Here is a 16,633-nt window from a genome sequence, read left to right as displayed (position 1 = left end):
ATAACAGTCGCGACACTCGCTGCTATAAAAGTTGTTACCGTTTGACAGATGGAGCGACACTAGCGTTCCAAGCGGCGAGTAAGGTGAACGTCAGACGCGTCGTAAGCATAATGTTTATTTGCAACCGTTTCCTACGTAATTTACGAAATACTTGAGTTACTTTCTTGCCTCCAAGCGTTTGTGTAGTATCATATTATCACAAGGCATATATGTTTTTAAAAATGGTTCTTAAATAAGCGCAAGTGTGGACAAAAACCATGAATCGAGTGGCAAGCTACAACACATTCGTGAAGAAACACTTGTGACGCTGGACAGAATTGCAGCTTACCACGTTGATACCAAAAGAATATAAACACACAGATTCACGTGTAAGAAGCACAGACATGTACCTCTACATGCAAAAGCGATCGACAGCTCATTTATCGTTCTGTAAGCCTGCAATGTTTGTCATTGCCGCCTGTTACCACAAGTATGACCTTCATCTTTATATTATTCTAAGTGGGACAAGCAACTGCCAAATAGTGGGAGAAATATGCTGAAAACATTACAATGAGCTGATTACATTACATTTCACCAAATATTTGAATAATTTTCAAAAAATCTGTCAGTGAACAAGGTGCTAACAAAATAATGTCATCACAGGAAGGAAGCAAGAAAATTTAAGTGACTAACAACAGAAGTGACTGAAATACATACCAAAGAGGTCAGCAGCCCAAATGAGCCAACTTCTTTAGTTTATTATTTGCTTTCTTGTTGTTAGAAACTATGTCTTGATTGCAATAAACATCGGGATCCTACTGTCTTCAACATTCAGGGAAGGACATAAATAAACCGAAGGAGCAAAGTAAAGATTTTCTCAGATTATCCAACATGTGGTTCGAAGCCAGTGAGTTAGCTATTAACTATGAAAAGACTGTAAATATATCCTTCAGCTTATCCAATGCTGATACTGAGTACACTTCTACCAAACTTCTTGGCATATACTTAGATACGAAATTAATCTGCCAGAGTCACATAGACAACATATCTCGAAAGCTTTCGTGAGTTATCTATCTACTGAAAAAATTACGCACCTGTGTTTCTGAGAGCGTGCTGATTAATTCTTATTATGCATTCTTTCATTGCCATATTAGCTATGGTATTCTTCTATGGGGTAATTCTCCATGGTCTAGGAAAATTTTTATTTGGCAGAAGAAAGCCATCAGGAGCATCTCTGGGATTACCAAAAATAACATATCATGTAGGTCATACTTCAAAGAATTACAGATAATGACAGTCCCTTCTCTTTTTATATACAGCTGCCTTTTGTACATAAAAGAAAACTTTAACAGCTACAACCTTAGGCAGTCCGTTCATAATCATAACACTCGTCAAACATTTAAGATAGGCATACCAACAACTCGACACAAGAAAACACAAGTGTTATGAATACATGGGAATAAGGGCTTTTCAACACATTACCTGTGCAGGCACATTGTGTCTCTCTTAATATATATAAAAGTAAGATTAAAAAATGGCTGAAAGGCAAATCTTTTTACAGTGTTAAAGAATTTGAAAACTCTTCGAAAATAGACCTGACTTACGAAACATCTTGCAACTCTGTTTGTACCTCTTCCTAAGCTATTTTTGACTCTGTAGTTCCACATTTAAATGTTAAACATGTGGAGAAATCCTTATGTATGAAATGTGTTCTTTTATTATGCACATTCTTTAAAATGCACACTTTAGTTATGTGGGATATCTTTATGTATCAAATGTATTCCTTTATTATGTATGTTCTTTTAAAATGTATACTTTAGCTTTGTGTGATACCTCACAATAGTTATATTTCTTAATATGTAAATTGTAGATGGCTCATGACGACATCTATTGCATGTAAATGCTTAAAGATGGATAAATAAATAAATAAATAAATAAATTCATTTGTCCTTGTTCACTTGATCTTTCTGATACAGTTTCTGTCGCTGTCTGTAGGCACTTTCCTTGTCCTGTAATAGTTTTGCTCGAAGTCTAGCGATCTGCACATTCTGACACTTCACACACTTTGGTAAGACATGAATAACTGCACTCAATCTAACCACTTCATCGTCAAAGCAGGTCTGTGTTGACTATTCACACGAATCTGGCACTGATACATGGAGAGTGGAACTGGCTGCTTCTGTATCACAGGACTGTTTTACAACTTTAAATGGATTGTCGAATCTTTGTGGCAGTTTCCTTTTCGTCGTCAGTTGAGGTGGCTTATTTGGAATGTCAAACAGTGTGGATACTGATCATGGTGCACAGCTAGTTACAATATATGACATAGTTCCATTCAGCAGTACTAAACAGTCCTCCAAAGTAGTACGTTCAGTCAACGATTTAACAATTGCAAATTTCAGGGAGAGCCTACAGCAGTTAGACTAGGGTGAGGTGTACCGTGAACCTGATGCCAATTTAAAATATAATTTACTTCATGACACTTTTGTAAATGCATTTGGAAACTGCTTCCCCAAGAAAATAGTTAAATATACTCGTAAGAAACCATGTAACAAACCATGGCTTACTAAGGGTATAAAAAATCTTGTAACCGGAAAAGGGAAATGTATCTGACAGCAAGAAAGAGTAGTGACCCAGAAACTATCAAACATTATAAAAACTACTGTGGTATATTAAGAAAAGTTATTAAAAAATCCAGAAGTATGTGTATCACAACTGAAATCAGCAACTCTGATAATAAAATTAAAACAATTTGGAATATTATTAAAAGAGAAACAGGTCAACCAAGAGCACAGGAAGACAGTATTACCATCAAATTGTATGAAAACTTTACGAACAGACAGTCAGAAGTTGAAAATATTTTTAATAATCATTTTCTAAATGTTGTGGATATAGTAGGAACCAGGTGTTCATTAGAAGTGGGCTAGGCTGTTAATGGAAGAGGTCACACCTATGCAATTTGATACAATTGAAATCTCACCCACTTCTCCCTCTGAAATTAGGAAAATAATAAACTTGCTTAAAAGCAAAATCTCACATGAAATTGACGGCATTTCCAGCAAAATACTAAAAGCTTGTTCTCAACAGATAAGTAACATTCTCGGCCACCTGTGTAATAGCTCTCTGGAACAGGGCATTTTCCCTGATAGACTAAAATATGCTATTGTTATACCTTTGCATAAAAAAGGGGATAGATCTGATGTCAAAAATTACCATCCAATCTCCCTTCTAACAGCTTTATCCAAATTTTTTGAGAAAGTAATGTATTCAAGAGTAGCTTCACATATCTGTAAAAATGAAGTACTAACAAAATGTCAGTTTGGTTTACAAAAAGGTTTTTCAACAGAAAATGCCATATATGCTTTCACTAATCAAATTTTGAATCATCTGAATAACCGAACACCACCCATTGGGATTTTTTGTGATCTCTCAAAGGCTTTTGATTGTGTAAATCATGAAATTCTGCTAGACAAGCTCAAGTATTATGGCATAAGTGGGACAGTGCACAAATGGTTTAATTCGTACCTAACTGGAAGAGTGCAGAAAGTTGAAAGAAGCAGTTCTCATAATATGCAAAGATCAGCACATTCCTCAAACTGGGGAACTATCAAGAATGGGGTTCCACAAGGGTCGGTCTTGGGTCCTTTGTTGTTCTTAATACATATTAATGACTTGCCATTCTATATTCATGAAGAGGCAAAGTTAGTTCTCTTTGCTGATGATACAAGTATAGTAATCACACCTGGCAAACAAGAATTAACTGATGAAATTGTCAATAATGTCTTTCAGATAATTACTAGGTGGTTCCTTGTAAACGGACTCTCACTGAATTTTGTTAAGACTCAGTAAATACAGTCCCGTACAGTAAATGGCATGGCGCCATTAATATATATAGACCTTAATCAGAAGCATATAGCTAAGGTAGAATATTCAAAATTTTTAGGTGTGTCCATTGATGAGAGATTAAATTGGAAGAAACACATTGATGATCTATTTTCACTCATTGCTTGCATATGGCATCATATTTTGGGGTAATTCATCACTGAGGAATAAAGTATTTATTGCACAAAAGCGTGTAATCAGAATAATAGCTTGAGTCCACCCAACATCATCCTACAGACATTTATTTAAGGATCTAGGGATATTCACAATAGCTTCTCAATATATATATTCTCTTATGAAATTTGTTATTAGAAACCACACCCAATTCAAAAGTAATATCAGTGTGCTTAACTATAATACTAGGAGAAAGGATGATCTTCACTATTCAAGATTAAATTTAACTTTGGCACAGAAAGTGGTGAATTCACTGCCACTAAAGTCTTTGATCACTTACCAAATAGTATCAAAAGTCTGACAGATAACCAACAAGTATTTAAGAAGAAATTAAAAGAATTTATGAATGACAACTCCTTCTACTCCATAGAGGAATTTTTAGATAGAAATTAAGAAAAAAAAGCTGTTGTATTAACTTAATTATGTTGTCAAATTAACTTCATTACGTCATGTATTGGAAAATTTGACTCGTTCCACATGATCACGAAATATCGTATTCATGATCCATGGAACTAGTATTAATCTAATCTAATCTAACCACACGAGTTTATTATTTTCTGCGTTAACGAACTGGTTTTGTTACAAATGTAGCGAACAAAAGCTAATATTATTATACAGGTAAACCAGGTATTTTTTCGTAAGGTCGTCTCATCTGCTATTAACTAACCATTTTCTGCTCCTAAAACGAGACACGAATCATTAATACACATGTAGTTTACAAGTGAATCCTGACGATACAGTTTAGTAACATAATGGTATATACCTCTCAGGACCCTTAGGAAACCTAAAAAAAAGACAACTGTGGTGTCTTCTTCCTGTTGTTGCTTGCAAAAACAATTATAGAAATCAAACAAACATTATTCCCTTTCACGATCACGCCGAACTCACAATTTAACTTACTGGCCGCTTGGGGCGCTTCTGGCGCGGTAGGCAACAAAATCGAGGCGAAGTGTCACGACTGTTGTGAAGTGTCACGACTGTGGTCTAGACCGTGGTAATACGGGCCTATCCTTGATGTCTATGCTGCAGATGATTGAAGATCTGTGACTGGTACCCTATCGAAAAAACGACTAATCGAATGATATTTACCTCTGTCTGTGATAACAGTGTGTCAGAGGCTTAAACTGTGGTTGTAGAGTGATGTAATAAATGCAATGCGCTTGTGGGTGGGGCCTGAATGGCAGCAATAATTAAAGGTATTTGAAGAAACGTCATTATTTTATTGGTATGTATGGTGCACTGCGTTTACTTAGATGACTGGCATGTGGACATCTACCGTTTGCTGCCTAACGTGTAGTGTTTGGTAGTTATTGATGTAAATCGGCAGAAGTTTGTATTCCGTGTTAGTTCAACCGCATAGTGCAGTAATTTTCATTTAATGCTAACTAATGCGCGTCCACAGTGCCTAATGTTAGGTAGAGACAAACGGATAAAGTAGAATGGTGTGAAGGCTTGTAAGCATTTTTGGAGACAGAATTTCAGCTATTTCCCCATAATGGGTTCGTGGCAGATGATGTCGCTATTTGCTGTTAGTTCGGTGGTAAGATTCTGCATGTGAGTATTAAGAAGACATGCTTTGACAGTTGCTTTCTAAATGTAGGGACTTTTAACGAAATCACTGTATGTTGATGTGCGCTCGCTCAATTACACTACATCCTTTCCTTCCACATCCTAGTACATGATCGCCAATTCCTGTAGCTCTGGTCAGAATGCTAATACCACATGGAATGTGAAGTAGCAATCCCACCCAATAGTAGCATTCCAGCCCAAGCTGTCGAAGTAGCCTGTCATGTGTGTTTGCTTGTGTGAATGGATGATGTGTGTTCCTCTTTTTTTCCGACGAATGCTAGGGTCGAAAGCTTATGTGTAAGTGTCTTTTAATTGCGCCTGTCTGCAACTTGACATGTAATCACCACGATAAGTTACAGTGTAACAATCTCTTTTACTGCGTTGTTGATATTCGTATCTGTAGTTTCCATAGTTTTAAGTACAACTACGTGAATTCTTTTGTTTAGTTATGACATCCATTCTTTGGTTATATTGCCAGTTCTGTAAAACCCCAGTTTGTCTAGAATAATATTTTTATTCACACACAGGCTTTAAATTGGTCGCAGAAAATGCCAACCAGTGCCATTTTGTTATTTAATGCTTGCAAAATGCAGTGAGTGAACATGTAAATAACATTATCAAAGTTGATGAACAACTTATCTGAACTTCAGACTGTGATTACTGAAGATATTGTCACATTGTTACTACAATCACAACCAAATTGATAAGCAGGGTTATCACTGAAGTAAATCACTTAGCACTGAAATCACATTTATCACAAACGCCAACAAATAGAATGGAACTCCTGGGTGGAGCATGGTGCAATTTTTACAAATGTTAGTCATTCCAGAAAATACAAACTTAAGAGTTTTAAGAACCCCCCCCAGATAGCAAACAATTGCTGGTGGTAAAGTTTGAACTGGTGACGCACGGCATGCCAGGCAGTGGTGCCAACAGCTATGCTGCGTTGCATGCAATGCACCACATAGCATTGCTGTGTGTCCGAGAGAAAGTGACTCACTGCTATGGAAATTCTCATTGGAGCTTACAACAGCATCCTGGATCTAGGTCTTGTAATGGTCCTCTGTATGCCAGCACTGGTGGACCTTTGCATTGCTACAGTGTTTCGCAATGGTCTATTTCATCTGTTTTCTCTCCACTCCAGATCTGATGGCATCTGTAAAATTCTCACAGAAAAGCTGATTCTCATTGAAGTTGTTTTATGGTTTGGACTAGATCTTGTTGGCAGTTTGATAGTAGCTTCTTCCACAGTCCTTAGTGGTAGCAGAGCACGATTCTTTGTTGATGGCACTGAGCTGCCAATCCTAGACTGTTTTGGCTTTTCCTACATTCTCACATCCGGAACGAGTTGTCACTGCTCATGCCAGTTAAAGATCCTGCTGCCATTAACTGCTGTACTCTATTTCTTCTCTTACCACCTGGCGTATGACAGAGATAATATTGTGATGGTCTTCCATGGCCATAGGGACCACATTTGGGAGTTGGTCATACTTCTTTCTCCTGACTCTTTCCTGTTGCATTATTTCATGTACTTACGGTGCCTAATGAAGTCCTCATTTGTTGTGAACATCCTTACCAGAAGAGCATAGTGCATGTCTTCTATGACTCCCTTCATCAAATGTGAGATTTTGTCAGCTTCTGTCATATTCGTATTCACAATGTACCACAGGGCCAAAATGATTTGTATGGAAGGCTGTGTTGCTTCCCCAGGACATTGATTTTCTGTAAAGCAAATTTATTGCTGATTGTCTATTCGACTTGGAATTGATCCCAGAAAATGAGCTTCTCTTCTTTTTTCTCAAACCTCTGCTGGGCTGTGCCATCCATGTAGATTTCCATTTTCCACACACATCATGCTATTCCATCTGTTGTATTTGGTGATTTGGTTGATTCCTTTCAGCCATTTCACCAGGTTTTGGAAACATCTCTGGGAAACACTGATTGATGCATGATGTACAGCTGACTTGCCACTGTTTTGTATTAGTTAGTTACCTGATATATGGGCTTTGGGAATGATGTACTGTATTCCAGTTACTGTCTGTCTGAGTGACAGATTTTACATTTCCTGATTGGAGCCAGGGTGATGTAGGTGTTTTGAAGTACCTTGCACCTCTGCCAAAAATTGTTGCCATAACCTTAATCACATCAAAATCCAAAAGCTGATGTCCCTTTGATATACAGCACTTAGCACTGAAATCAGTATATCATGAACACCAGTGTACAGATAAAGAACTGAACTCGTGGACAGTGTGTGCTGCTATTTGTACAAGCCCCGAATATTTCATAATTTATTAACGTAACGAAAATGAGAAATTTTAAGAACCTCCGTGAAGTGAAAAATAGGAACAAACAAATAATTGCTGGTGGCCGGGTTTGATTGGGGGCCTGCAGAACACCAGAGAGAGATGCTAGCCACTATACCACATTCCATGCCACACAGTTCGCAGCAGAATTGGTGTTGCTCGGGTGGTATACCCTTCTGGAATACATCACCTTATCAAACAAAAAATTAGAAAATGTTGTCTGCATTAAAATGGGCAGCAGTTATTGCTTGCTCTTTGATCACATGTCTTATATACAGATTTAATGATGCCATATTTCAAAATCAGTGGGAAAATGCCCAGAGTTAGTGATCAATTACATATTTCAGAAAAGGCAACACTTATTACATAGGAACATAAGTCCTTAGCTCTGTGTTGCAAGTGCCGCCAAATTCAGATGAGCTTCTACTTTTGAGAAAATATGTATATAATTTCCTTAATTTCAGAAGGTGAGACATTTAAATGATTGAATTTTTTGAGAGTTGATTTTTCAACACACTGATTTTCATCTTGAACTGATTATCCTTATTTTTTTGTAGCACATTTAAGGAATGGTTGTTAAACATATCTACTGACTGTGGTTTGTCATCTGTAGCCCTTCCAGTTAAATCAGTAGTGATTTTATGTTTTGTGGCCTATTGTCCTCCCTCTCATTTCAAATACGAGGGTTGGTACTTAAATAGTGGCAACTATTTATTTACAGCTCATACAAAATAGATACGTGTTTCAAAGTATTACTGACCTTCAAAATAGTTGCCATCATTGTGTATAACTCGTTGCCAGTGATGTGGAAGTTGTAGGTTACTCTTAGCAATGCCAGTTGTGTTGACAGTTTGAGTGGTGCGGTCTATTGCCCAACGAATTTGTAGCAGTTCTGAAGCGAATGCTGTGAAGTGTTTCATTCAGTTTAGAAATCTAGTTGAACTTACGAGGGCTTAAGTCAGGGGAGTGCAGTAGGTGGTATAGCACTTAGCAGCCCCATCAGTCAAACAAATCAGTAACAGCTGTACGCCCTTGAGCATTGTCCTGCAAAATGATGGTCAGGTCCTACAGAAAGTGTCATCACTTCTCTCTCTATGCTGTTCATTTTTGGAACACAACCTACGACCAGCTTAGAGACAGATTATGTCATAGTGAACCCTATCGCGGTCTCCAACACCTTGGGCCACTATTTTGTGGAGATTTCGAGCTCCACTCACTATCACCCTGCCTTCCTCCATTGGAAACGGGTATGTGCGACTCGCTTGATACCCTTCTCTTTTCAGAATCGTGGTTGCTACAATGCAGCCTTTACTTTGAGGGAGCTAGATCATGCTCTCACTTCATCCTGATCCTCTGCCCCAGGACCAGATGATGGTAACATTCAGATGTTGTAGCACCCTTTCTCTTGCGGGCAAGCACTTTTTCCTTCTTATATGCATTCGCATCTGGCCAGAGAGCACATATCCCGGATACTAGCATGAAGTCACTGTCATAACCATACCTAAACCTGGTAAGGGGAAACACTTTCCTTACAGCTACCACCCCATTTCTCTGACCATCTGTGTGTGCAAGGGTGATGGAATGTATGATTCATGCCCGACTGGTGTGGTGGCTAGAGTCTCGCAATTTACCAATCACTGCACAGTGTGGATTTCGAGTGCACTGTGCTGCAGTCGACAATATTGTCACTTTGTCAACCCATGTCGTGAATAGTTTTCTGCGGAAATACCAGACTGTGCCCCTGTTTCTCAATTTGGAGGAAGCCTAAGACACCTGCTGGAGGACTGGTATCCTCCATTACTCTCTGCACGTGGGGCATCCATGGCTGCGTGCCCCATTTCAGCTACGCGTGGGTTCTGTCTTGTTGAACACCATTATGCAGGAAAATGGTGTGCCTCAGGGTACTGTCCTGAGCACCATCCTCTTTGCTATTGCCAATAACCCTATTATAGCCTGTCTCCCGTAAGGCGTCTCTGTCACCCCTTTTCTTGATGATTTTGCTGCCTATTGCAGTTCTCCATGGGCTTATTTCTTTGAATGTCATCTTCAGCATTGTCTCAATCATCATTACTCGTGAAGCATCAACAGTGGATTTTGCTTTTCCACTGTCAGGACTGTTTGTATTAATTTATAGCGGCACAATTTGTTTCTTCCACCATCTTTACATCTTGGGCCTGTTGCTCCTCCATATGTTGAAACTATGAAATTCCTGGGGCTCATGCTTAATAGAAAAGTTTCGTGGTCCAAGTGTCTTACCTGACCGCCTGATTTACCTGGTCCCTCAATGTCCGACATGTCCTCAGCTGTACTTCCTGCGGAGCGGATCAGACCACCCTCCTCTGTTTGTACCAGGCTCTTGTCCATTCGAAACTAAACTATGGATGCTTTGTGCATCCGCGTGTCTGTCCATCTTACACCACCTCTATACCACCTGCCATAGTGGACCCATTGGGCCACTGGTCCCTTTTGCACTAGCACAGTTGAGTCTGTAAGCAGAAGCTGCTGACACCCCAGGGGACTCACCACTCTTTGGCGGGTTCATGCTTGGCTATCATGTGGACACAGCCTTTGCAGCATCTTTTCCCTTCCGTGCTGCATGTCTCTCCTTTTGTTATTCTTTCCCCCTCCCATGGGGAACATGTCTGGGGTGTTATTGGGAACGTTCCACATTGTCTGTCGCTGACATCAATCTTACCACTGTTTTTCATTCCCTTTTCCTTTATTTGTTTCCCTTCTTCTATCATTCCTCAGCTTTGGCGTTTGAGGTTCCTCTTTTTCTTCTTCCTCCCTGTGCGCTCCTGAAGGCCGGCAATGTCTGACCCATTACAGGTGACTGGGTAACACGTAATTCCCAGCCCCGGGTTGACAGGGCGGGTGCATGTATCCCCTGGTACAGGCCAGGCCCAAGGTGATTGCCTGAGCTGCTACCTTTCCAAATTGCGGATTGGTCCTCCATCAGGTGTGACCTGAGGTGTGAACAATCACCTTAAGGTGAGTGTACCCCCTTGTGAAAGGGGCCCCTAGTTGGCAGGAGCACGCCATTGGAGATGCTGGCAATCATAGGTGATTCTCTCGCAATGAGCCAATCACCTTCACAATCAACATCAGTGATACATAAAAAGAATGAGGCTAACAATTCAAAGTCCTTCCAGATGCACCACGGTTCCTCGTGGTCTCACGTACTGAAGACAGTCAGTCCTTTGCGACTGTAAGCCCGTCTATTATTCAGAAAAGTGTTGATGCAGTTGCCAGCCCTGTGAAATCCTGCTCTCATTTATGGAATGGCATTTTACTTTTGGAGACTACTTCTGATTCTCAAGCACAAAAACTGCTTACTGCCTTACTTCTCCAGGGCTATCATGTTAATGTCGAGGCCCATAGAAATCTAAATTCTTCCCATGGTGTTATGTACACTAGGCTGCACAACGGTCTGACCAAGCCTGAAATCCTATCTTACCTCTATGATCAGGATGTCACTGCCATCCATCAGGTGATGAAAAAGGTAGATTCATCCTTAGTGCCCACCCAAACTCTTTTTCTAATCTGATAGTTTGGTGCTTCTGTCAAACATGAAAGTAGGCTGTGAAAGTATCACAGTCTGATCGTACATTCTGAAACTGATTCGCTGCTACAAGTGTCATTGTTTCAACCATACTAGACACCGAGCCAAATGTGTAACCTGTGGTAGGGATGTGCGTGAGGGCGATTGTGTGCCTCCGTCTCTCTGCTGTATCAACTGCAGTGGCGGTCGTGCTGCCTCCTCTTGGGATTGTCCCATGTATTTTGATGAGTAGGCTGTCCAAGTAGGCTGCTAGAAGTAGCAGCCGATGTTATTGTGGACCCTGTTGCTATCTCCAACACCTCAGGCCGCCATTTTGCGGACATTTCAAGCTCTTCCCTCCACAACCCTGCGTTCCTCCATTGGAAACGAGCGGAGGAGACTTGCGTGATAACCTTCTCTTCTCAGAATTGTGAGTGCTACAATGCTGCCTTTACTATCAGGGAGCTAGATTGTGCTCTCAGTTCATCCTGATTCTCCACGCCTTGGCCAGACACTGTCCACATTCAGATGTTGCACCTCTCTCTTGCAGGCAAGCACTTTCTGCTTAACACGTACAGCTGCATCTGGGCAGAGGGCACATTCCCTGGACATTGGCATGAAGCCACTGTCATACACATACCTAAGCCCAGTAAGGGTAAAAACCTTCCTTCTAGTTACTGCCCCATCTCTCACCAGCTGCTTTTGCAAGGAAGTATGATTCATGTCCGGCTGGTGTGGTGGCTAGAGTCCTGCAATTTAATAATGACTGCACAGTGCGGATTTTGAGCACAGCGTTCCGCAGTTGACCATCTTGTTACTTTGTTCACCCATGTCATAAATGGTTTTGTGCATAAATCACAGACTTTGTCCATGTTTTTCGATTTGGAGAAGGCCTACGACACCTGCAGAAGAACTGGTATCCTCCGTACTCTTTACACATGAGACTTCCATGGCTGCCTGTCCCATTTCCTTTAGGAATTTTTAAAAGACTGAGTTTTCAAGGTGCATGTGGACTCTGCCTTGTCGGACACCTTTATCCAGGAAAACGGTGTGCCTCAGGGTTCCGTCCTGAGCGTCATCCTCTTTGCTATCGCCATTAACCCTATAATGGCCTGTCTCCCGCGGGCATCTCCGGCTCCCCTTTTGTTGACAGTTTTGCCATCTTTTGTAGTTCTCCATGGACTTACTTCGTAGAGCATTATCTTCAATGTTGTCTCAATCATCTTTACTCGTGGAGCATCCACAATGGCTCTCATTTTTCCACTGATAAAACTGTCTGTATGAATTTCTGATGGGGCAAATTGTTTCTCCCAGCATCTTTACATCTTAGGCCTGTTGGCCTTTCATTAGTTGAAACTACGAAATTCTTGGGGCTCATGCTTGATAGCAAACACTTTTGGTTCTCCCATGTGTCTTACCTGGCATCCCGCTGTTGCAGTCCCTCAATGCCCTACGTGTCCTCAATGGTGCTTCCTGGGGTGCTGATCCAACCACCTTCCTCCATTTGTACCCATCCCTTGCCCTTTTTAAACGTGACTATAGGTGCTTTGTTAATGCATCTGCACATCCATCCCTCTTACACCATCTAAACACTAGCCACCATCGTGGCATCCATTCGGCCACAGGCACCTTTTACAATAGTCCGGTTGGGAGTCTGTATCCTGAAGCTGCTGAACTACCATTGCCCTACCTCTGTGACTTTCTCCTCAGCAGGTATGCATGCCGTTTGTCTGCCATGCGTGGCCACCCACCCTATGCCTCCGTTTTCAATGATTCTTTTGTTTGCAGTAGGGGGCACGTCCCTCTTCTCTGTTACCTCCTGGAGTCCGTTTTCGGCACTTGCTTTGGCAGCTTTATTTCGCACTACCTTCAACTTTCCTGGTGGGTGTGAACCCTTCACCATCTTGACTTTGTGAAGGGGCCTGTGTTAACCTTGGCCTTCATTCACTTGCTAAGGACACTACTCCAGCCTCGCTCTATCGCCTTCAGTTTCACGACCTTCGCGTGGAATTTCGTGATAGTACCTTTGTGTATGTTAATGATTCTTGGCCTGATCGTGGTGTTGGTTGTGCCTTCATCATTGGCGCCCATGTTTTAGATATTGGCTTCCGGAACACTGCTCTGTATTTACAGTGGAGCTCTTCGCTTTGTATCAGGCCATGCAGTACATCCGGCAGCTCAGGTTTCTAATTGTCATTTGCTCCGATTCTCTGTGCCCTTCAGAGCTTTTGTGTGCTGTACACCGCCCATCCCTTAGTGCAACGGGTCCAGGAAAGCTTTCACTTGCTCACTCCTGATGGAGCCACTGTGATATTTATGTGGGTGCCTGCTCACGCCTGTCTGAAGGGCAACGAGGCCGAGTCCTTGAACCTCGGCACGCTAGTTCTTCCATTCCCTCCGAAGATCTGTGTGTTACCCTCTGTCACAGGTGGTGTCTTTTTGGCATCACAACTTGTCTTTCCTTCATGGGAACAAGCTCCGGGAAATTAAACCTCTCCCAGCAGCTCGGCAGACCACCTCTCGGCACACTCGCCATGGGATCATGTTACCTAGGTTGCATATTGAGCACTGTCTTTCTTTTTTAGCCATTGCCATTTGTAAAGTGCTCATTGTCCTCAGCCATTGACGGTTCACCATTTCCTTACAGGATGCCTTTTTTTAACTACTTACGTTCTCCTTAGTGTTTGCTGTCTGAATTATCGGTTGTTTTAGCGAACGACATGCGGGCTACCAACAATGCTTTACTTTTTATCTGTCGTAGCAATACGGCTAAGGACAGTTCATCTTTATATCAGGACCTTCTTGTTGTCTCTGTGAAATACTTTATGGACCTTTCTCCAAGTCAATGTTTTTAGTTGTCTTTCCTTCTGTCGACAGGGCTTAATGTACAGTTGTTTTTAACTCCTTTTTTGTCTTTGTGTTCTGCAGTTCTGACATGATTGCGTATGACCCTAGTTGTTTTTTTCGCCCTAAAACAAAAGAAAATGAAGCCACCATTCCTAGTCTTGGGCACCCGTAAGCCTTTGTGGGGTGGAACAGCGATCACTGGCTTTGGTAAAGACCTCAAAACCTTGCTGGCACAAGTTGATTTTTGCCCCTTAAATTATGGTGCCCCCACACACTTCACAGTGACACATGGGACTTATTCGGCCATTGATCTCTCCTTTTGCAGTCCTGGTCTTCTCCACCTATCACTGGAGGGCCCACCATGACCTTTATGGTAATGACCACTTTCTGATCTTCCTGTCCCTCCTTCAGTGTTGCTCCCCTGGATGCCTGGCCAGATGGGTTCTCTGTAATGCTGACTAGGATGGCTACATCACTGCTGTTGTCCTTAGCTCCCCATCGCAAGACAGTTTAGATGTGGCTCTTTAGCATACAATGGCAGCCAGTCAAACCATCGCCACTTTCTCAGGATTCCTCCGTTGGAAGACGGTACCCTGGTGGACCCCAGGATTGTTGTGGCCATTGGAGTTCATAGGCAGGTTGTCCAATACCATAAGAGGCACCCTTCAGTGGAGCACCTCATTGCCCTTAAAACGGCTCCATGCCCATGTTCGCTACCTCATGAAAGGACGAAAGCAAGAACCCTGGAAATGGTATATTTTTCACCATTGGATTACGTACCTCTCCATCACAGGTATGGGCAAAGATCAGACAACTATATGGATTCCAATCTCCTGCAGGTGCACCAAGCATTTCCATAGCAGGTGCCATTTATACTGATCCAGATGCTGTTGCCAAGTATTTTACTGAGCATCACACTCGTGCATCTGCAACTGAGAACAACTCCTCCTCCTTTCGGCTCATAAAACAACGGGAGGAGCGAATGCGGTTATCTTTTACTACTCACCATCTGAAGCCATACAGTGCTCCATTCAGTCAATAGAAACTCTACAGTGCCCTAGCCCATTGCCCTGATATGGTCCCAGGGCCAGATCGCAGTCACAACCAAAAGCTGAATTATCTCTGAATAGATAGTCAGTGTCACATCCTTGCCCTCTTTAATCGGATCTAGGGTGAGGGTATGTTCCCATCTCACTGGCGAGGAAGCACAATAGTTACACTACTGAAACTGGGTAAGAATCCTCTAGAGATGGACAGTCATTGCCCAGTCAGCCTTACTGATGTCTTAAGTTGCTGGAGTGCATGGTGAGCAAGTGGCTGTGTTGACTTCTTGAGTCTCGAGGTCTACTGTGCATCTCATGACAGTTTTTGCAAAGGCCGCTCCACTGCTAATAATTTGGTTCACTTGGGAGCCCACTATCCAGACAGCCTTTGCACTTCATCAGCAGTTCATTGCTGTCTTTTTTTTTTTTTTTTTTTACCTACAGGAGGGTTATGACACGATGTGGCATCACCACATCCATACTAAGTTACGTTAATGAGGTCTCCGGGTCCACTCCCAATTTTTGCCAATAACTTCGTGTGGCCCCATACGTTCTGCATTCAAGTGGGCACTTTTACTCAGTCATCCCCCCCCCCCCCCCCTTTCCTAATCCAAGAAAACATGATCCCACAGGGCTCTGTACTGAGTGTACCCCTCTTTCTGCTGTCCATCAATGGTCTAGCAGTGGCTGTGGGGTCTGTGGTATCGCCCTCCTTATATGCTGTTGATTTTATTCTTTTCTTATTGCTTCTGAGTGTCACCTACAGGGTGCCATATGGAAAGTGGAGTCTTGGGCTCTTACCCATGGCTTTCAGTTTTCAGCCAAGACTCGTGCCATGCACTTTTGCTGCCATCGTTTTCCCCCTCTCACACCCAGAGCTTTACGTAGATGATCAGTTACTTCTTGTATTTGAGACACACCACTTCCTGGGACTAGTGTTAAATTCCCTGTTGGTGGCACCTCAATACACTTTGCCTCAGTAACACTAGCTGGGGTGCAGATCGCTTTACCCTTTTGCGGCTCTACAAAACCCTGATTCTGTCCCGTCTCAATAATGGGGGTCTTGCATATGGTTCAACATCACCCTCAGCATTGTAGATACTGGACCCCATTCATCATTGTGGGGTCTGAAGCAATGGGAGCCTCCTGGACTAGCCCTGTGAACAAAAAACTAGTCACTACTGGATTCCCACCATTATCTATCAGGTGCCAACAACAGTTGCTGAATTATGCTATACGCATTCATAGCTTCCCTGAGCATCCAAACTACAGTGTCCTTTACTGTGGAAGGGATC

At 42.0% G+C, this 16,633-nt stretch overlaps 1 protein-coding gene across 1 annotated transcript in view; it reads left to right on the top strand.

Moving 5' to 3' along the window:
- The first annotated feature begins 4,992 nt into the window (after nt 1-4,992).
- Nucleotides 4,993-16,633, top strand: part of LOC124622523 (biogenesis of lysosome-related organelles complex 1 subunit 5) — a 43,416-nt gene continuing 31,775 nt past the window's right edge. Inside the window, exon 1 of the mRNA XM_047148258.1 lies at nt 4,993-5,231. Within this exon, the coding sequence (XP_047004214.1) occupies nt 5,213-5,231 (19 nt within the window). The 5' untranslated portion in view covers nt 4,993-5,212. The remainder of the gene's footprint in view (nt 5,232-16,633) is intronic.

The sequence above is a fragment of the Schistocerca americana genome, chromosome 1 (assembly GCF_021461395.2).
Source record: "Schistocerca americana isolate TAMUIC-IGC-003095 chromosome 1, iqSchAmer2.1, whole genome shotgun sequence".
NCBI classification, from domain to species: Eukaryota; Metazoa; Arthropoda; class Insecta; order Orthoptera; family Acrididae; genus Schistocerca; species Schistocerca americana.
The sequence above is the reverse complement of the archived record's forward strand: the minus strand, read 5'-3'. Positions and strand labels throughout refer to the sequence as shown.